The sequence below is a fragment of the Tachyglossus aculeatus genome, chromosome 22, assembly GCF_015852505.1.
Source record: "Tachyglossus aculeatus isolate mTacAcu1 chromosome 22, mTacAcu1.pri, whole genome shotgun sequence".
NCBI lineage: Eukaryota > Metazoa > Chordata > Mammalia > Monotremata > Tachyglossidae > Tachyglossus > Tachyglossus aculeatus.
This window is the reverse complement of record NC_052087.1, coordinates 48,058,954-48,080,151: the sequence shown is the minus strand read 5'-3', so window position 1 is coordinate 48,080,151 and position 21,198 is coordinate 48,058,954. Positions and strand designations below refer to the sequence as shown.

General features: G+C 55.1%; 1 protein-coding gene across 9 annotated transcripts in view; it reads left to right on the top strand.

Annotated features, from left to right (window-relative positions):
* The window catches only part of NRXN2 (neurexin 2), a 221,523-nt gene that overhangs the window by 124,355 nt on the left and 75,970 nt on the right, over positions 1-21,198 (top strand). For 6 of the 9 annotated variants that reach the window (XM_038764062.1, XM_038764060.1, XM_038764058.1 and 3 more), the window contains exon 17: positions 19,580-19,761. In XM_038764062.1, the coding sequence (XP_038619990.1) occupies positions 19,580-19,761 (182 nt within the window). Of the gene's footprint in view, positions 1-4,944; positions 5,207-19,579; positions 19,762-21,198 lie in introns of those variants that run through there. The other 3 variants (XM_038764065.1, XM_038764064.1, XM_038764063.1) reach the window with 2 other exon arrangements.

Genomic DNA, 21,198 nt, shown 5'->3' with positions numbered 1-21,198 from the left:
GGCTGGCTCTGGTTTTCTCTCGTGAGTTTGTGTGTGTGTGTGTGTGTGTGTGTGTGTGTGTGTGTGTTGCTATCTCTGGGTCTCTCGGTCTCCCTCAGTCCCTGGGTGTCTCTCTGCGTCCTCCTCACACCATGTCTCTGCGAGTCCCTTCCTATATCCCCTGCCACTCCGTCTCCTGCCCTGCTTTCCTTCTCCCTTCCCTCCTTCACTGTGGGTCTCCCTGGATTTGCTTCTCACCTCTCCCTGTCTCTGTTTCACTGTCTCTGTCTCTCTCCTCCACCCCACCTCATCTCTCTCTCTCTCTCTCTCTCTCACTCGCTGGCTCGCTCTCTAATTCCCACTCGGACTAATATTGATCGGCCTCCGGGCTGTTTCCCTTCCTCTCCTCTCGCCACCGGCTCCTCCCCCTCTCTCCCTCCCTCCGGGGCCCATAAATTTCCTGACTGCTCCGAGCCTCCTCTATCGATATCCCAGAATCAAGCCGGGGGCAGCAGAGCTGGGAACGAGGAAAGTGGGGCCTCCACCCCGGCCTCCCCTGGGTGCCTCCTGTTGGGATGGGGGGTGGTCTCTGGTCGCCCACCGGCCCGTCTCTCTGGGTCTCTCGTAGGCCTTCCATTGGCACAGGCCCCCCCATGCCCCCTGGAGGAAATAGGGCAGGGGTTGGGGCTCTCTCTCTCTCTTTGGGGGCAGAGGGAGAGTGTGGGGTCCTTGTTTACTAGTCTAGCTCAGAAAACCAATTTGAAATCGATGTCCAGATCCCAACCCCTGCCCGCCCTACTCCGCCCTTGTAGCCTTCCCTTTCCTGTCTCCCCCGCTTCCATCCTTGCCTCCACCTCCTCCTTCATCCTTCTCACTTGGCTCCTCCTTATCTCTCCCACTATCTTCTCTCCCTCCTCCCCTTTCCCTCCCTGACCCCCCAGATCTCTTCCTCCATCTCTCTGTCTCCTTCCTCCGGTCCAGCCTGCTCAGTCGGCCCCCTCCCTCCTCAGTCCCTCCATCTGGCTCTCCAGCCCCCTTCCCCCGCCCCCAGCTTTCTTTCTCCCCCTGCCCACCCCCACCCCGTGACATCATCTGCCTCTCTGAGGCGGCCGCTGGTGGTGGTGGGGGGGGGGGGGTGGATTGAGGTGGGTGGGGAGAGTGTGAACCCAAGGCCCTGGACGCTTACATCCGGACCCAGAGGATGTGGAAAGGGAGTAGAGCTGTCCCTCCTCTTCCTCCTCGTCCCCCTCCTCCTCCTCCTCCTGGTCATCCTCCTCCTCCTCCTGGTCATCCCTCTCCTCCTCCTGATCATCCACCTCCTCCTCCTCGTTGTCCTCCTCCTCTTCATCCTCCTCCTCTTCATTGTTCTCCTCTTCTTCCTCCTCGTCGTCCTCCTCCCTCTCCTCTTCCTCCTCCTCTCTCTCCTCTTCCTCCCTCTCCTCTTCCTCCCTCTCCTCTTCCTCCTCCTCCTCCTCCTCCTAGGCCTCATCTTCCTCCTCCTCCTTCTCTTCGGCTTCCTTTTCCTCCTCCTTCTCCTTGTCCTCCTCTTCCTCCTCATCCTCGTCCTCCTCCCTCTCCTCTTCCTCCTCCTCCTCCTCTCTCTCCTCTTCCTCCCACTCCTCTTCCTCCCTCTCCTCTCTCTCCTCTTCCTCCTTCTCCTCTTCCTCCTCTTCCTCCCTCTCCTCTTCCTCCTCCTCCTCCTCTTAGGCCTCATCTTCCTCCTCCTTCTCCTTCTCTTCGGCCTCCTTTTCCTCCTCCTCATCCTCGTCCTCCTCTTCCTCCTCATCCTCCTCTTCCTCCTCATCCTCGTCCTCCTCGTCCTCCTCATCCTTGTCCTCCTCGTCCTCCTCTCCCTCCTCTTCTTCCTCCTCGCCCTCCTCTTCTTCCTCCTCCTCCTCTCTCTCCTCTTCCTCACTCTCCTCTTTCTCCTCTTCCTCCCACTCCTCTTCCTCCTCCTCCTCCTCCTCCTAGGCCTCATCTTCCTCCTCCTTCTCCTTCTCTTCGGCCTCCTTTTCCTCCTCCTTCTCCTTGTCCTCTTCCTTCTCATCCTCGTCCTCCTCTTCCTCCTCGCCCTCCTCTTCTTCCTCCTCCTCCTCCTCCCCCTCTTCTTCCTCCTCCTCCTTCTCCTCATCGTCGTCGTCCTCCTCCCCTCAAACCCTCTCCACAAAGGCGGGGAGAGGGCCCAGCTGGCACGGCTGTGTGGGCAGCCCGGACCAGGCTACTCTGAGGGCGGGGGCGGTAGAAACGAGGGGCCGACATCTCCCCACCTCCCCCTCCTCCTCCCCAGGCCAAGGACGGGGAAATAGGAAACAGCCCAGGAAATGGCCTCAGTGGGAAATGATCCTAATTGGGGAAATGTCCCTCTGGATCAGAGCCAGAGGCGGCTGGAAACGGGCAAGTGGGCTGGGCAGGCAAGCTGGCAAGCAGGAGACCCCCCTCGCCCCCCAGGGAAGGCGAGGCCGCCCTCCCCCAAACCCCCGCTGCCCCCATGGTGGCCCCAGGTGATGAGTTCGGGTCTCTCCTGTCCCCCTCCCCCAACACACCCCGGGACCTGATGCTTAGATAGAGGGAGAGAAGGGAAGGGGAAAGGAGGACCAGAAAGAGTGTGTGTGTGTGTGTGTGTGTGTGTGTGTGTGTAATAATAATGATGGTATTTGTTAAGCGCTTACTATGTGCCAAGCACTGTTCTGCGTGTATGTGTGTCCCTGTGACTGCAGGGATGCTTCTTCTGGGGGTGTTTGCAAGAGTTCCCATGGGCAAGCTTGTGTGTATGTCCCTGTGTGTGAGCCTATGGCTATTGCATGTCAGTGTACGTGTGTGACCCCCGTCTGTGTGGCGGTGTTTGTCAGGGTGTGTGTATGTGGGGGGGGCCTATGGATTTGTGTGTGCGCCCCTGTGTGTGGGCCTGTGACTGTGTATGTCCGTGTATGTGGGTGGCCCTGTGTGTCTCAGTGGCATTGTGTGTCAGTGTGTGTGTGTGTGTGTGTGTGTGTGTTTGCCTGTGGTTTTGTGTGTGAGTCCCTGCGTGTGTGTCTGTGGCTGGGTATGTCAGTGTGTGTGTCCCTGCTTGTGTGCCTATGGCTGTGCATGTCAGCGTGTGTGTCCGTGTGTGGGTATGCCTATGGTTGTGTGTATGTCCATCCCTGTGTGTGTGCCTGTGGCTGTATATGTCAGTATGGTTGTGCGTGTGACTATGGCTGTATATGTAAGTGTGTGTGTGTCCCTGTGTGTGTGTGTGTGTGTGTGTGTGTATGACTGTGGCTAGGTGTGTATGTCCCTTTGTGTGTGCACTTATGATCGTAGGTCTGTATACATGCCTCGCTGGGTGTGTTTGCAAGGGTTGTGTGTGCGTGCAGGCGTCTGCGTGTGATGTCTGCCCGGCCCCTGTGTGCCCACCTGCGTACACGTGTATCCGTGTGTGAATGCGTGACAGCGGGTTCTTTGGTGTGTCAGAAATGGTAGTTGTGTGCCGTCCCGCTGTGGATCCATGTCCGTGGGTGTCGGTCCGTGCGTTTGAGGTATGTGGATGGGCGCGTACCTGGGGATGTGGCCGTGTCCCCGGGGGCGGAGGAGGAGGAGGAGGAGGAGGAGGAAGAGAAGGAGGACGAAGAGGAGGAGGAGGAGGAGGAGGAGGAGGAAGAGAAGGAGGAGGAGGAGGAGGAGGAGGGCGGTCTCTCCTGTCAGCCTCAGCTCTGTTCAATTATTCAGCAAGGCCCTTTCTCCGGCGAGGGGAGGGGGACGGGGAGAGAAGGGGAGGGGAGGGGGAGAGAGGACAGGGAGAGGAGAGGAGACAGGGGGAGGAGGGGGAGAGAAGGAAGGGAGAGGGGACAGGGAGAGGAGGGGGACAGGGGACAGGGAGAGGGGACAGGGAGAGGAGGGGGAGAGGGGACAGGGAAAGGAGGGGGAGGGGGACAGGGAAAGGAGGGGGAGGGGGACAGGGAGAGGAGTGGGAGGGGGGACAGGGAGAGGAGCCCCTCCAGGCGCTAGGCCCCGGAGCCCGCCCGCGCCGGCGGGAGATTGGGAGCCGGTCCCGTCCCTCCTCCTTGCCCCCTCCCCAGCTCGGTCCGTCCCTCCCCCCTCCCTCTCCCCCTCCCTCTCCCCTCCTCTCTCTCTCTCTCTCTCTCTCTCCCTCTCCCTCCCCCTCCCTCCCTCCCTCTCTCCATCTCTCCCCTCTCCCCTCCTCAGCGGTCCCTGCCTCTGCAGCAACACTCGGCTGCCTCCAGCTCGGGCGGCGTCGCGGGCCGCTGTCGCGCCTCTCCCCCCCGGGCCCCCCTTTTCCCCCGCCGACCCCCCCGGCCCCCCGCCCTGACAGCCCCCCCCCCCGGCCCCGGCCGCCCTCCGCCCCTTCCCTGCCCACCCCCGTCCTCCGGGCTCTCCCCTTGGCCGCTCCGGCCCCCTCCCCAAATCGCAGCCCCCGACCCGTTTTCCCTGTCCATCTCCGGAGGCAGGGAGGGCTGCCCGCCCCTCCCGCCGCCCCTTCCCCCCAATTCCCCCCCCCTCCTCCCCTCCCCGGCTGTTTTTCCGCAGGATCCCCCCCCCCCCCCCCGCCCGGCCACCCATCCCTCCTCCGTCTCTCCCCCGGCCCCCTCCCCTCCCCTCCCCTGCCGCCCCCCCCCCACGATGCCCCCTCCCCGGGGCGGCCCCCCCGGCTTCTGAGGCCCCCCCGGCGGAGATGCGGGGAGGGCCCTAGCCCCCCGGCCCCCCGCCATGGACCCAGCCGCCCGGGACCTCGAGGCTGCCGGCAGCGCGCGGCTCCCGGCCGGCCCGGAGGGATCCAGCTGAGCCGGTGGGCTGCGGCCCGAGGCCCGGGACCCCGCCCGCCCGCCGGTGCCCCCCGGTGCCCCCCGTGCCCCCCAAGCCCCCGTCCCTCCCCAGCCCCCCGGGGCTCGGCCCGGAGCGGGGGGGGGGGGAGAGGGGGACCCCCCGGGCCGGCGCGCCCCCCGGCCATGGCGCTGTGATCCGGCCGGTGCCCGGCCAGAGATGCCACCCGGGGGGAGCGGGCAGGGGCAGGGGCGGTGGGGGGGCCCGCCGTGCCCCCCTGCCCCGTGCCCGGCCCAACCGCTGCCGCTACTGTTGCTGCTGCTGCTGCTGCTGCTGGGGACGGGGGAGGGGGCCCGGGTGTCGTCCAGCCTCAGTACCACGCACCACGTCCACCACTTCCACAGCAAGCACGGCACCGTGCCCATCGCCATCAACCGCATGCCCTTCCTCACCCGCGGCGGGCACGGTAAGTGGCGCCCGGGACCCCGGCCCCCCGCCCGGGAACCCCTCTCCCGGGGGTAAGGCTGGCAACTCCTTCAACGGCCTCACACCCCGCTCTTCTTCCCCACTTCCCCCTGCCACCTCCCCCTTTCCCGGCCCTCAGCTCCCCCTCACCACTGTCTGCCCCCTCACTCCCCCTTTTTTTAATTATTCTTCTTCTTTATGCCCCTCCCCTTCTTTCGGACCCCTCACCCTTTCTCTCCCTTCTGGGTCTGCACTTCATTTCTGTCACCCTCCCCAGCCCCCCCTCACCATTTTGTTGCCATTCGACCACTCTTTTCCCCCACCCCTCCTTCCTCCTTACCCCCCCATTCTCTTTCTCCCTTCCCCTTCTACCCTCCCTCTCCCCCACCTTCATACCCCTCCATCCTTCTTACCCCCCCATTCTCTTTCTCCCTTCCCCTTCTACCCTCCCTCTCCCCCACCTTCATACCCCTCCATCCTTCTTACCCCCCCCATTCTCTTTCTCCCTTCCCCTTCTACCCTCCCTCTCCCCCCACCTTCATACCCCTCCATCCTTCTTACCCCCCCATTCTCTTTCTCCCTTCCCCTTCTACCCTCCCTCTCCCCCCACCTTCATACCCCTCCATCCTTCTTCCTTTCCTGACACACTCCCTCCTTCCTGGGCTTCTGCAGTTCCAGCCCCTCCTAACATCCTGGCTTCTTCCAAACTTCCTCCTTCCCTGACCTGCCCTTTCCTTTCTTCCCACCTCTTTCCTGCTCCTCTCCTCCCTGTCCCAAAGGGGCATTTATAATGCTAGGGCTAGTGGTGTCCACGTCCCATCTTCCCCTAACCCTTCTCTTCTTGCCCTTTCCATCTCCCCTCTTCTCATCCTCCTCCCCCACTTTCCATCCCCCTTACGGATGGAGGCCCGGTCACCTGGCCCAGCCCTGCCCCCCACCAGCCTTGCCCATCTTGGGCTCATGGCAGTCGAGTCTTCAGGATTCATTGATTCATTCAATAGTATTTATTGAGCTCTCACTGTGTGCAGAGCACTGTACTAAGCGCTTGGGAAGTACAAGTTGGGTGGGAAGCAGGCAAACAGAAAAGAGGAGAGAGGGTTGGGTGGGAGGAGGCTAAGGGTGGAAGTAGAGGGGAGTTGGGGAAGTCGGGGGTGGCACTGGGAAGGAGGAAGACAAGTCGGGGTGGGAAAGAGGGTGCAGTGGAAGATGGGGACGGTTGGGTAGAAGTGAGGGAGGGTAGAGGAAGGCTGGAGAAGGTGGAGAAACTGGGGCCTGGGAGAAGGGAGAGATGGGGAGGAGATGGAAGGGAGATGGAGAAAGATGAAGGGAGCGGATGGGGAAGAGGTGGAGGGGACTTGGTGGGGGAATCACATCCTCTTGAGAGGAGACGGTGGGAAAGAGAGGGGCAGGGAGATGGGGATGGAAGCGTGAGGATTAGGAAAGGAGGCCAGGCCCAGCCTCGATCCTGCAGGGGTAGGGGAAGGAATGGAGACGAGAGGCAAGGGGCCCCGGGGAGACCGGGATGACAGCGCAGGGGGTGAGAGATGGGGAAAGCGGAAGAAAGAATGGGCGAAGTTGGGGGTCAGGCTGCAGGGAGAGCCAAGATTCTCTTCGAGCTGAGCCCCAATACCATGGCTCTTCCCAGACCTGGTGAGGGAGGGGTGAATGGAGGAATATTGCCTTCAGATGGGGCTTCTTTCCCTCTTGGCCACTCCCAATATACAGTCCGGTTTTGAGGGCTACCTCCCCATCCCTCTTTCAGTCTTCCCCACTCTCCCTTCATCTCCCTTTCTTCTCCTGCCTCTTCCCCTCGCTCTTCTCGCTTCTCCCCTCACCTCTCCCTTCACACATTTCCCCCTTTTCTCCCTCTTGGTTTTCCTCTCCCCCCCCACCCTTCCCAGTTACATAACACCTGTATCGACCCACCAGATACCCGCTGACAGATCCTTTGTGCACCAAATACTGGTTGAGGGGGGGATAGGAAGGACCAAGAGACTTGGGAGCTGAGGAAGTGGGGATCATCCCTGTAGAAATCCCTGCATTTCTCCCCTTCACCCCCAAATCAGTTCTCAGGGTCCCCGCCCACCCTCTCAGCCCCTCCATCTTGGAATCCTTCCCCCTTCTGTTCTCCCTGGAATCTCCTGGGGAGAAAGGCCCATCAAGGCTTCTGGATCAGTGGCGGCCAGAGGCCTAGAGGGGCCTGGTGTGCCGAGACTGTAGACTGAGGCACCTCCGTTAGCCGTGATTCCGGATTTGTGGGCGCTAACTTGGGATTCCACGCTGGAAGGGGCAAAGACATTGAACGTTCTTTGGGATTCTGGATCAGAGTTCGGTTTTCTTGGAAAACCTGGAGCCCCAGATCAGGAAGGAACAACAGATTGGATTCTGGGTCTCGGGAGGCGTTCGAACTGGAATTTTGGGACCACGATTCTGGTTCTTCACCGCCTGTTGGGTTTGACTTTTACCGGGAGGCCTTTTCTGGATTATACAGGGCCTTGGTGTCCTTCAGGGTTCTAGATCTGGAAGGGTGTTTTACACTGCCTTGGGATTATGGAGCTAAAAATGGAAGAGTTCAGGAATGGGTTCGGTAATACAGAGGCATTCCCACCTGGGCAGCTCGGAATACGGAAGGGATTTTGGCACCGAGTTTTTCCCGAGCTTTCACTCACTGCCTTTTGAGACTGATGATTGAGTGTGGGCGTGGGGGCTGTCTAGAAAGTTCCGGCTCACGTGTATGGCCATCTGAGATTTTTCTGGATCAGTGGGTGCACCGCCCTTTCGTGGGGTCTAGGATGAGGAGGCCCGAGGGTTGCGTGGAGCGTTGCGGGAAGAGTTCTAGAGTAGCGGGAGGTTCTGGATGCGATCTCGGTTTGCTGAGGGCAACGCCGTCCGTGGGAGTGGGTGTTCTGGGATTATTCCGGGTCACCATTTTGGGATGTGGTTTGCAAATGCCGCCATCTCTGGAATCTTTCTGGGTCACAGAAGAGGGTCCCACCCCGGTAGGGGAGACGGGAAACCCCCCGGGATCAAGGCCCGAGGCGTGGGGCGTCCTGGCCTCCCTCCAACCCGTGGCCAAGGAAGGGGAGGGCGTCGAGCCTTCTCTTCCGGCGTAATAAATGCCTCCTCGGCTGGCAAAGGGGAGCCCTTGGGGAGGTGATGCACGGTTGATGTAGTAAACACCTCTCTGGCCAAAGAACCGTCTCCCCAGCCCAATAAACCGCTCTCACCTCCCTTGTCCCAGAAGCGATTCCCGCTATTGTAATAAAAGCATTTCAGCCTTCCACAGGCCCCGCCCTGGCGTAATAAACCGGCTGCAGTGGGATAGCAGTCGCCTAATAAATCCACCCCTGGCCCAGCTAGGTGGGCAGGGGAGAGGAGAGCGGGAGACGGGGCCCGGAGCCAACGCTTTTCAGGAGTGGGGTCCCCGGGGAGGTGGGGAAGGGCCTAGGGTGGAAGGGTCGGAGACAGGGGAGTACCAGAGCTGGGAAGGGAAGGGAAGGGGCCGATCTTCTACTGGTCTGGAGCCCTGAGGAGGCTGATTCCAGCTGTGTATGCATGCATATTTGTATGTGTGTGTGTGTGTGTGTGTGTCCATTTCACTCCATATTCTGAGTTTCTATGTATATTTGGGTGGCTGTTTCCCTCTGTGTTATGTGGGCCCACGTGTGTGATTGCGTGTGGGTCGGCGTACCCATTTTCCTCTGTATTTTGGGTCTGTATATATGTCTGTGTGTGTGTGTATGTGCATTTCCCTCTGTATTTTGTGTGTGTCCCCGTGTCCCCATTTCCCTCTGTATTCTGGATCTCTGTGTATGTGTGTGGGTCCGTTTCACTCTGTACTCTGAGTTTCTGTGTATATTTGTGGGTCTGTTTCCCTCTGTGGTATGTGTGTCTATGTGTGTGCGTGTGTTTGTGTGTGTGGGGGTCAGTCTATCCATTTCCCTCTGTATTTTGGGTCTCCGTGTAGGTCTCTGTGTGTGTGTGTGTGTGTGCATTTCCCTCTGTATTTTGTGTGTGTCCCCATTTCCCTCTGTATTCTGATGTGTGCGTGTGTGTGTGTGTTTCCCTCTGTATTTTTTTATATGTATATATAGCCTCAGTTCCCTCTCTATTCTGGGTATCTTTCTCTGTGTGTGTGTTTGTGTGTGTGTGTGTGTGTGTGTGTGTTTCCCTCTGTATTTTTTTGTATGTATATATAACCTCAGTTCCCTCTGTATTCTGGGTATCTTTCTGTGTGTGTGTGTGTGTGTGTGTGTGTGTGTGTGTTTCCCTCTGTATTTTTTTGTATGTATATATAGCCTCAGTTCCCTCTGTGTTCTGGGTATCTTTCTGTGAGTGTGTGTGTGTGTGTGTGTTTTTCCATTTCCCTCTGTATTCTGGGGCTTTATGTCTGTGTGTGTTTCCATTTCCCCGTGTATTCTGGGTCTCTTTGTATGTATGTCTGTGCTTGTGTGTGTCCGTGTATCTACATTTCCCTCTTTATTCTGGGTCTCTTTGAGTGTGTGTGTGTGTGTGTGTGTGTGTGTGCCTGTATTTGTGTGTTCATTTCCCTCTGTATTCTGGGTCTATATAATAATAATAATGATGATGGCATTTATTGAGCGCGTACTATGTGCAAAGCACTGTTCTAAGCGCTGGAGAGGCTACAGAGTGATCAGGTTGTCCCACGGAGGGCAAACGGTCAATCCCAATTTTACAGATGAGGTAACTGAGGCCCAGAGAAGTTAAGCGACTTACCCAAAGTCACACAGCTGACAAGTGGCGGAGCCGGGATTTGAACCTATATGTGCTTGTGTGTGCATGTATATACATTTCATCTGTATTTTAGGTCTCTCTGTGTTTGCATATGTGTGCATGTATAATAATAATAATAATAATAATTATGGTATTTGTTAAGCGCTTACTATGTGCCAGGCACTGTACTAAGTGCTGGGGTGGATACAACTAAATCGGGTTGGACACAGTCCCTGCCCCACGTGGGGCTCATGGTCTCAATCCCCATTTTTCAGATGAGGTAACTGAGACCCAGAGAAGTGAAGTGACTTACCCAAGGTCACACAGCAGATAAGTGGCGGAGCCAGGATTAGAACCCATGACCTTCTGACTCCCAAGCCCGTGCTCTAACCACAACACCATGCTGCTTCTCATGCATGTTTCCCTCTGTATTCTGAGTCCCTGTATCTGTGTGTATACACATTTCCCTCTGTATTTTAGGTCTCTCTGTCTGTATGTGCTTGTGTGTGTATGTATACACATTTCCCTCTGTATTTTGGTCTCTATATCTATTTGTGTGTGTGTGTGTACATATTTCCCCCAATATTTGGGGTCTCTTTTTGTGTATGAACATGTTCCTCTGTATTCTGGATCTCTATGTCATCATGCATGTGTTTATGTGTGTGTGTACACATTTCCTTCTGTATTCTGGATCTCTCTGTGTGTATGTGTGCATGTGTATTTGTACTCATTTCCATCTGATGCTGGGTCTCCAAGTTTGTGTGTGTACACACTTCCCTCTCTATTCTGGATTTCTCTGTGTGTGTGAGTGTGTGTGTGTGTGTGTGTTTGTGTGCATTTCCTTCTGCATTCTGGGTCTCCATGTCTGTGTGTGTGCACAAATTTCTTTCTATATTCTGGGTCTCTATGTTCTCTGAGTGTATATGTGTATACACATTTCCCTCTGTGTGGTGGGTCTCTATGTCTGTGTGTGTACACATTTTCCTCTTTATTCTGGATCTGTTTGTGTGCGTGTGTGTGTGTGTGTTTGTGTGTGTGTGCGTGCACACATTTCCTCTGAATTCTGGGCCTCTATGTTTTGCGTGTGTATGTGTGTGTCCACATTTTCCTCTATATGCTGGGTCTCTATGTCTGTCTGTGTACACAAATCCCTCTCTATTCTGGATTTCTCTGTGTGTGTGTGTGTGTGTGTGTGTGTGTGTGTGTGCTTGTGTGTACATTTCCTTCTGTGTTCTGGACGTGTGTGTGTGTACATTTCCCTCTGTATCCTGGGTCTCTACATCTGTATGTGTGTCAGTCAGTCAGTAAATTGTATTTATTGAGCACTTACTGTGTGCAGAGGACTGCAGTAAGTGCTTGGGAGAGTACAACAATATAACAGACACATTCCCTGCCCACGGTGAGCTTACAGTCTCACATTCCCTGCCCACACAAGCCTACAGTCTAGAGGAGGATACAGTGTGTAGACATTTTCTTCTGTATTCTGGGTCTGTATGTTCTGTGTATATATTTAATAGTAATGGTGGCATTTGTTAAGTGCTTACTATGTGCCAAGCACTGTTCTAAGAGCTAGGGAGGATACAAGGTGATCAGGTTGTCCCACCTGGGGCTCACAGTCTTCATCCCCATTTTACAGATGAGGTAACTGAGGCTCAGATAAGTTAAGTGACTTGCCCAAGGTCACACAGAAGACATTATAATGTTGGTATTTGTTAAGCACTTACTATGTGCCAAGCATTGTTCTAAGTGCTGGGGTAGATACAAGGTAATCAGGTTGTCCCACGTGGGGCTCACAGTCTTCATCCCCATGTGGCAGAGCCAGGATTAGAACCCATGACCCCTGACTCCCAAGCCCGGGCTCTTTCCACTGAGCCACACTGCTTCTCTTCTATGTACACATTTCCGTCTTATACTGGATCTCTATGTCTGTGTGTGTACTCATTTACCTCTCTATTCTGGATGTGTGTGTGTGTCTGTGTGTGTGTAGCGTGGCTCAGTGGGAAGGGCCCGGGCTTTGGAGTCAGAGGTCACGGGTTCAAATCCCAGCTCCGCCACTTGTCAGCTGTGTGACTTTGGGCAAGTCACTTCACTTCTCTGGGCCTCAGTTCCCTCATCTGTAAAATGGGGGTTAAGACTGTGTTCCCCCAGTGGGACCACCTGATCACCTTGTAACCTCCCCAGCACTTGGAACAGTGCTTTGCACATAGTAAGCGCTTAATAAATGCTATCATTATTATTATTATTGCACTTTCCGTCTGTATTCTGGGTCTCTGTGTCTGTGAGTGTATTTGGGCGTATGAATCCCTGGGTCCATTTCGTCCCCGGGTCCATTTCTTTTCAGTTTCCGTGTCTAGGATTCTGTCAGCGTCTCTTGCTACGTGTCTGTACTCACTTGCAGGTCTGTCCCTGTCCCCGTACGGCCCTGCCTCTCTGTCCGCATCCCAGTGTCTGCACATCCGAATGTCCGTGTGTCCCTGTCACTGTATTGACGTGGGTCTGGCGGTGTCTGCATGGGTCTTTGCTGGCAGGTATTCATTCGTACCTGTGACTGTGCGTGGCTGGATCTGTGTGACTGCAAATGCGTCTGGTATGACTGAGTGGAGGTGTGAGCCTGGTTTTGACCGGGGCTCAGTTGGGGAGGGCCTTCTCCTCCTCCTCTTCTCCCTCCCTCTCCCCTGGGGTGGGAAAGGATGGGAATCATCCCAGGAGGAGTTGGGGGAAGACTCAGGAGTCTGGGCCTGAGTCAGGATTTATGAAACTCCAGGGGAGAGGGCCAGCCTGGACCCTGGGCTTTCGCAGAAAGCGGGAAGCCCAGGGAAGACGGGAGGCTTAGGGGGGCCAAGACCTTGGTCTTTCTAATCTGCGCTCCTCTGAGGGGTCTGCGGTTGGAAGGAGATGAATCCTCTCCCTGCTGATCCAAGGGTCTCCCCCACATCTGGGGCAGCTGGGGGCTCGGGGATGGAGACCCCTTGATTGCAATCTGGGGAGAAATGTTGGGGGGGGGGCCTTAGGGGAGGTCAACAGCCCCCCCCCCCCCCCCAACTTCTGCCCTCATTTGGACGCTCAGCGCGTGAGCAGAGGGGGAAGGGAGGACTCTGGGTATTAAGGTTGCCATGGAAACAGCCGATTTTCCGGAGTGCTGCAGTGATGGGAGCTGAGGGGCTTGTTACCAGCTGAGGCCTCCCACCACCCCCAGCCCCAGCCTTCCCCTAGAGGACCTCCCCCCCTCGCCGCTGGCCAGTCACCTGCCTTCGATCCTCCCCCAGGCTCAGTTTCCCTCCCCCAGGCTGCGTCCCCACCTCAACCTGTCCCCAGGCCTTAGAGTTGGAAGGGACACTGAGGCCTGGGGGATGGGGTGGTCAGGGACTTGGGGGACGGGGCTGGGGGCTAGAGTGCAGAGAGCCTGGGTTCTCCCTGGGACTGACTGTCCCCCATGCCCTCCACCCGAAGATGGGGTATCCTGACTCTGACGGGCAGCCTGGGCGTGGGGAGATGAATTCACCAGTGGCAACTGAGACGTCACTATGATGCTCCTGTCAATGAATGGTCCAGGGAGATCTGCCCTCTGGTCCTTCCCTACCCCCGCCAACCACCCCCGGGACTCCGCAGGGTTGGGGTTAGATTGAAAAAGGGCTTCAGCTCCTCTTTCCTCGGGACCACGAGGCCTAATGGCGAGAGCACTGGCTTGGGAGTCAGAGGACGTTGGGTTCTAATCCCGCCTCCGCCACGTGTCTGCTGTGTGATCTTGGGCAAGTCCCTTCACTTCTCTGTGCCTCAGTTACCTCATCTGGAAAATGGGGATGAAGACTGTGAGCCCTACGTGGGACAACCTGATTACCTTGTATCTTGTATCTTATGGGAAGCAGCGTGGCTCAGTGGAAAGAGCACGGGCTTTGGAGTCAGAAGTGAGGGGTTCAAATCCTGGCTCCGCCTGTTGCCAGCTGTGTGACTTTGGGCTAGTCACTTCACTTCTCTGGGCCTCAGTTACCTCATCTGTGAAATGGGGATTAAAACTGTGAGCCCCCTGTGGGAGAACTTGATCACCTTGTAACCTTCCCCAACGCTTAGAACAGTGCTTTGCACATAGTAAGCGCTTAACAAATGCCATCATCATCATCATCATCTGTAAAATGGGGATTAAGACTGCGAGCCCCCCTTGGGGCAACATGCTCACCTTGTAACCTCCCCAGTGCTTAGAACAGTGCTTTGCACATAGTAAGAGCTTAATAAATGCCATTATTATTATTATTACCCCAATGCTTAGAACAGTGTTTGGCACATAGTAAGTGCTTAACAGGTACCATTATTATTATTATTATTATTATTTTCCCCTCTTCATCATCATCATCATCAATCGTATTTATTGAGCGCTTACTATGTGCAGAGCACTGTACTAAGCGCTTGGGAAGTACAAATTGGCAACATATAGAGACAGTCCCTACCCACCAGTGGGCTCACAGTCTAAAAGTTCCCTCTTGGAACCCCAAGCTCAAGCCTCCCGCCCAGAACAGCCCTCGTCATCCATTCATGCATTCATTCAATCGCATTAAGTGCTTGCTGTGTGCAGAGCACTGTACTAAGCGATTGGGAAAGTACACTACAGAAATAGAGACAATCCCTGCTCACAGTCTGGTCCCCCTCCCAGGACCAAGCGTCCCCCAGCCCTCACCGCCCTACTTCTCTTCCCACCCTTGCCTTCCCCCCATCCTCTCAAAGTAGACCCTGCTGGCCACCACTTCTCTGAAGCTGATGGGGCTGGAAGAGCCAGGACGCCTGGATCCCGGGGAGCCCCTCCCCGGCTGGGTGGTGGGAGACACTACCAGCGGGTGCGGTTTAACTCTGGCAGTAGCCACCGGGCCTGCTGTGACCTGAGTTTTTATTTCTCTGCAAATCACGCCTTGGTCCGTCCCATCACCAATCCCCTGCTCTCCTTCCTGGGACCCAAGCGTTCTGCCCGCCAGCTCTCATTTTCCTTCCCAAACCCAGGTCCCCTCCTCCCCAGGCCTTCCTGGCCCTCGGTTCTTCCCTCCCTTGCCTTGCCTAGTCTTCTAGACTGTGAGCCCACTGTGGGGTAGGGACCGTCTCTATATGTTGGACTTCCCAAGCGCTTAGTACAGTGCTCTGCACACAATAAGCGCTCAATAAATACGATTGAATGAATGAATGAATGAACTTGTACTTCCCAAGCGCTTAGGACAGTGCTCTGCACACAGTAAGCGCTCAATAAATGCGATTGAATGAATGAATAGCCCCCATATAGTCTGGCTCCCAGATTCTCACTAGCCCAAGCCCCCCCCCACCCTGCCCCCACCATGGCCAACCCCCATTAAGTACCCTGAGGAGAGTCGTTAGTGGCTAATTATTTAATTAAAGTTTTTATGAATCTAATCTGCCACGAAGCTGCCACCGTTGGTTCCATTATGTTCTTCCGAAATAAGAGACCTCGCTTTCCCACTCCCATTGGGAGCCTCGAGGCCCCGACCTCCCTTCCCCTGAATGTCCCAGACTCCTCCTCCCAGAAACCTCACCTCTCTAGGCCCCGCTCCCCCATCCAGGACCCCTCCCCATAAGCCCTTCCCTTCTAAGCCCCACTCCCTGTCCTGGACCCCCTCCCCGGTAATAATAATAATAATAATAATATTTGTTAAATGCTTACTCTGTGTCAGGCACTGTACTTAGCGCTGGGGTGGATTAAAGCGAATTGGGTTGGACACAGTCCCCTGTCCTGTGTGGGGCTCTCAGTCTCAATCTCCATTTTTCAGATGAGGTAACTGAGGCACAGAGAAGTGAAGTGACTTGCCCAAGATCACACAGCAGACAAATGGCAGAGCCGGGATTAGGACCCATGACTTCTGATTCCCAGGCCCGTGCTCTACCCACTATGCATAATGCTCTTAGGTATTTGTTAAGCGCTTACTATGTGCCAAGCACTTTTCTGAGTGCTAGGACAGTTCCTGCCCCACATGAGACTCACACTGTTAATCCCCATTTGACAGGTAAGGTAGCTGAGGCCCAGAGAAGCGAAATGATTTGCCCAAGGTCACACAGCAGACAAGTGGCTTAGAACCCATGACCCCTGACTCCAAAACCTGTGGTGTTGCTACTAGGCCACGGCTCCCGCCCTTTGGCCTCGGAGTTACCCTCCAGCCCCAGGGAGGCAGGCAGCTGCAGGAGGGAAAGTGGCGACTAATGGGGTTTATTTTGGGGCTGAGTTCTTTAGAGACCTCACACCCGCCCCCAGCAGCCGGATGGTGCAGAGAGAAAGAGAGAAGAAGGAGTCGGGGGGTGGGGGGATGGAAGGGAGAGCTCTCCGGCTCTGCCCCCCACCCCATCCCTCCCTCTTTCTAGGCCTCGCCATCCTTCTTTTTCATCTCTGCCTGTCTGTCTCTCCCCCTCACCCAAGCTTCCCCAACCCTCATCCAAGGCCCTACTGAGAGCTCACCTCCTCCAGGAGGCCTTCCCAGACTGAGCCCCCTCCTTCCTCTCCCCCTCGCCCCCCCTCCATCCCCCGTCTTACCTCCTTCCCTTCCCCACAGCACCTGTATATATGTATATATGTTTGTACATATTTATTACTGTATTTATTTATTTATTTATTTGTTTTACTTGTACATATCTATTCTATTTATTTTATTTTGTTAGTACGTTTGGTTTTGTTCTCTGTCTCCCCCTTTTAGACTGTGAGCCCAATGTTGGGTAGGGACTGTCTCTATATGTTGCCAATTTGTACTTCCCAAGCGCTTAGTACAGTGCTCTGCACATAGTAAGCGCTCAATAAATACGATTGATGATGATGATGATGTATATATGTTTGTGCATATTTATTACTCTATTTTACTTGTACATATTTATTCTACTTATTTTATTTTGTTACTATGTTTTGTTTTGTTCTCTGTCTCCCCCTTCTAGACTGTGAGCCCACTGTTGGGTAGGGACTGTCTCCATATGTTGCCAACTTGTACTTCCCAAGTGCTTAGTGCAGTGCTCTGCACACAGTAAGCGCTCAATAAATACGATTGAATGAATGAATGAATTCTTCCCACCAACTTGTAGCCTCAAGAGAGGCCGTTCTTCACCCTCCCCTAGCCCTGAAATTAACCATGTTCTTGTTGGTTATGCCATGGCCCGTCCCCAGACTCAGCTGCATGGGCCGTTAAGCCAGGGGAGGATGGTCTTGTGCCTTGGGGCACAAGACACCGTGCCCAGAGCCTGGAAGATGGATAGAGCTGGCAGAGCCTTTCTAGGCAAGTTCATGAGACCAGCCCTGGGTAGATTGAGCCTGGGAATCAATCAATCAATCAATCAATCAATCATATTTATTGAGCACTTACTGTGTGCAGAGCACTGTACTTAGCGCTTGGGAAGTACAAGTTGGCAACATATAGAGACAGTCCCTACCCAACAGTGGGTTCACAGTCTAAAAGGGGGAGACAGAGAACAAAACCAAACGTAGTCACAAAATAAAATAAATAGAATAGATATGTACAAGCAAAATAAATAAATGAATAAATAGAGCAATAAATACGTACAAATATATATATATATATATATCTATATATATAGATATATATAGATATATATATACAGGTGCTGTGGGGAAGGGAAGGAGGTAAGATGGGGGAGATGGAGAGAGGGACGAGGGGGAGAGGAAGGAAGGGGCTCCGTCTGGGAAGGCCTCCTGGAGGAGGTGAGCTCTCAGTAGGGCCTGGGAGGGAGGAAGAGAGCGAGCTTGGCGGATGGGCAGAAGGAGGGCACTCCAGGCCCAGGGGATGATGTGGGCTGGGGTCGATGGCGGGACAGGCGAGAACGAGGTACGGGGAGGAGATTAGCGGCGGAGGAGCGGAGGGTGCGGGCTGGGCTGGAGAAGGAGAGAGGGGAGGTGAGGTAGGAGTGGGCGAGGTGATGGACAGCCTTATAGCCGAGGGTGAGGAGTTTCTGCCTGATGCGCAGATTGATTGGTAGTCACTGGAGATTTTTGAGGATTTTTGGGAAGGAAGGGAGAATAGAGCCCCTTGTCTGACCAGGGGCAGGTCAGCCTGGGCCCAGCTGTTTGACCTCCCAAGTGATACCTGGATCTTGGTGGGGATCAAGACAGGCTGGGCAGCCTGGGTTTGGGGGAGAGACTGAGCCCCCTTCTTCCTCTCCCCCTACTCCCCCTCCCCATCCCCCCCCACCTTACCTCCTTCCCCTCCCCACAGCACCTGTATATATGTATATGTTTGTACATATTTATTACTCTATTTATTTTACTTGTACATATTTATTCTATTTATTTTATTTGGTTTATATGTTTTGTCTTGTTGTCTGTCTCCCCCTTCTAGACTGTGAGCCCGCTGTTGGGTAGGGACCGTCTCTATATGTTGCAAACTTGTACTTCCCAAGCGTGTAGTACAGTGCTCTGCACACAGTAAGCGCTCAATAAATACAATTGAATGAATGAATAAGGCAAAGTGGCAGTCATTCATTCATTCAATCATATTTATTGAGCACTTCCTGTGTGGAGAGCACTGTACTAAGTGCTTGGGAGAGGACACTATAACAATAAGCAGACACATTCCCTGACCAAATGGGGAGGCAGGGGACTCAGGCAAGGAGGGGCGGGGAGCAGAGGCTGGGGGAGGGAAGCCGGAACTGTGCCTTATGAGTCAACTCAAAACAAATAAGAATAATGACAATGGTATTTGTTAAGCACTTACTATGTGCCAAGCTCTCTTCTAAGCGCTGGGGTAGATGCAAGGCAATCAGGTTGTCCCACAGCCTCAATCCCCATTTTCCAGATGAGGTAACTGAGGCACTGAAAGTTAAGCGGCTTGTCACACAGCAGACAAGTGGCGCAGACAGGATTAAAACCCACGTCCTCTGACTCCCAAGCCCGTGCTCTTTCCTTTATGCCACACTGCTTCTCCAGCAGCAAAACCCCCAACGTACCACTTGGGTGCATTTGCAAGTGCACATAACACACACACACACACACACACACACACACACACACACACACACACGCACGCGCGCGCGCACACACACACACACACACACACACACACACACTGCCCTTTTCCTGCTGTCCGAGGACAATCTGTCATCTGGGCCACCTCTGCACAGCGGGGAGGGGGACAGGAAGTGAGTGACCAGTGGCCCACACACTTGGGTCTTTTAATAATAATAATAATAATAATGGCATTTATTAAGTGCTTACTATGTGCAATGCACTGTTCTAAGCGCTGGGGAGGTTACAAGGTGATCAGGTTGCCCTACGGCGGGCTTTATCCCATTGACTGGGCCCTTGCGTCTCTGTGTCTCCCTGGGCCCCTCCCTCTCTCTGTACTCTCCCCATGTAGCTGTAATTAAGGCCTAATTTCTTGATGAGACAGCGGCATCTCTGGGTTTCTTGGTCCCTCCCGCTTCCCCACGAGTTGCTGGACGCACTGGCCTCTGGAGACATCCCAGCTGCAACCCCCACCCCTCCACCAGAACCCAGGGGTCCTGGCCCTCTGGGTCTCGGTCCAAACTAGACCGAGACCTTCACCTCCTGTGCCTGGCTGTCCACCCCGAGGTCTCATTCTCTCTCTTCCCCCCTCTCCCTTCCCCTGTCTCTGTTCCCTTCCCGCTCTTCCTCCTTCCCTCCCTCGTCTCTCCACAGCCGGGACGACGTACATCTTTGGGAAGGGGGGGGCTCTCATCACCTACACGTGGCCCCCCAACGACCGGCCCAGCACGCGGATGGATCGGCTGGCCGTGGGCTTCAGTACTCACCAGCGAAGCGCCGTGCTGGTCCGGGTGGACAGTGCTTCCGGCCTCGGGGACTATCTGCAGCTGCACATCGTAAGGAAACTGACTTCCCTGAGTCCCCCCACCCCACCCTCACCCCAACAAACCAACAATCATCATCAATCGTATTTGTTGAGCGCTTACTGTGTGCAGAGCACTGTACTAAGCGCTTGGGAAGTACAAGTTGGCAACATATAGAGACAGTCCCTAACCAACAGTGGGCTCACAGTCTAAAATCAATCAGTGGTATTTACTGAGCTTTTACTGCTTGCTGCGTGCAGAGCACAGCACTCGGGGAGTACAACAACAAGATTCCCTGAAATCTTGGCCTTTCCCTCCCCTCCCCTTCCAAACAAACCCCAGCCTTGCCCCTCCTTCCCAGCATGCCTTCATTCATTCATTCAATCGTATTTATTGAGCGCTTACTGTGTGCAGAGCACTGTACTAAGCTCTTGGGAAGTACAAGTTGGCAACGTATAGAGATGGTCCCTACCCAACAGTGGGCTTATAGTCTAGAAGGTGCACAGCCTTTGGTCCTGCTAACATCACCCCTCCAGCCCCCCTCCCAGAGCCCTTCCTCTCCCCTATCTCAAACCATGGCCACCCTTCTACCCCGACCCCTGACCCAGGGCCCGATCGCCCCGATCCTTGCAACTGTGGCTCCCCACCCTGCCCTGAGCTCTGGCCCCTTCCTTCTGGGTCCCTGAAATCTGCCTCCTTCCTTTCATTTATCCTTCCTCCCAGAGCCCAGACTGCCCTTTTCTTTAGCCTTTTCCCCTATTGCACCTCTCCCCACCACCCCCATCCCAAACCCTGCTAATCCTTCCCCACCAGAGTTTGGCTGTTGCCGCACCCCTCAGAGTCCTGACCCCTCTGAGCACCCCTGAAACCTCCCTTGCCCCCCCAATTTCTCATCACACTCCCTTCTAGCTCCTTCCCTCCCCAGAATGGCTTACTTTGGGCCTACCCCAGTATCTCTGTGTCCCTTAGCATCCTGCCCAGACCGGGAGCCCCAAGGCAAGCCCAGCCAGGACAAGCTGTTCAGGGGTCGCTCTGGTCACCCCCTGGGGACCCCTTATGTAGCCCACAGGGACAGAGTCGGGGTGACTAGTTACAGCAGCTGGGACACCCCTAACCAGAGGTCGGCCAACCCCCAACCACGTGCCTTCGGCGCCTAGCAGCATCTGGGACAGCCATCATCAATCGTATTTATTGAGCGCTTACTGTGTGCAGAGCACTGTACTAAGCACTAAGCGCATGCCCTTACAGTAGCTTTCTCTGGAAGTTCAGCCCAGCGCACTTCTGTTTGGGCCCAGGGTCCTTTCCGGTTTTGACTGGACCCAGGCAGACCTCAGATGCAGCAGTCTGGAGTTCCAGTAGCAGTAGGAGTGTCAATAATAATAATAATTGTGGTGTTTGCTAAGCACTGGGGAGATATAAGATGATCAGGTCAGACACAGTCCCTGAACCACACTGGACTCCTATTTTTGG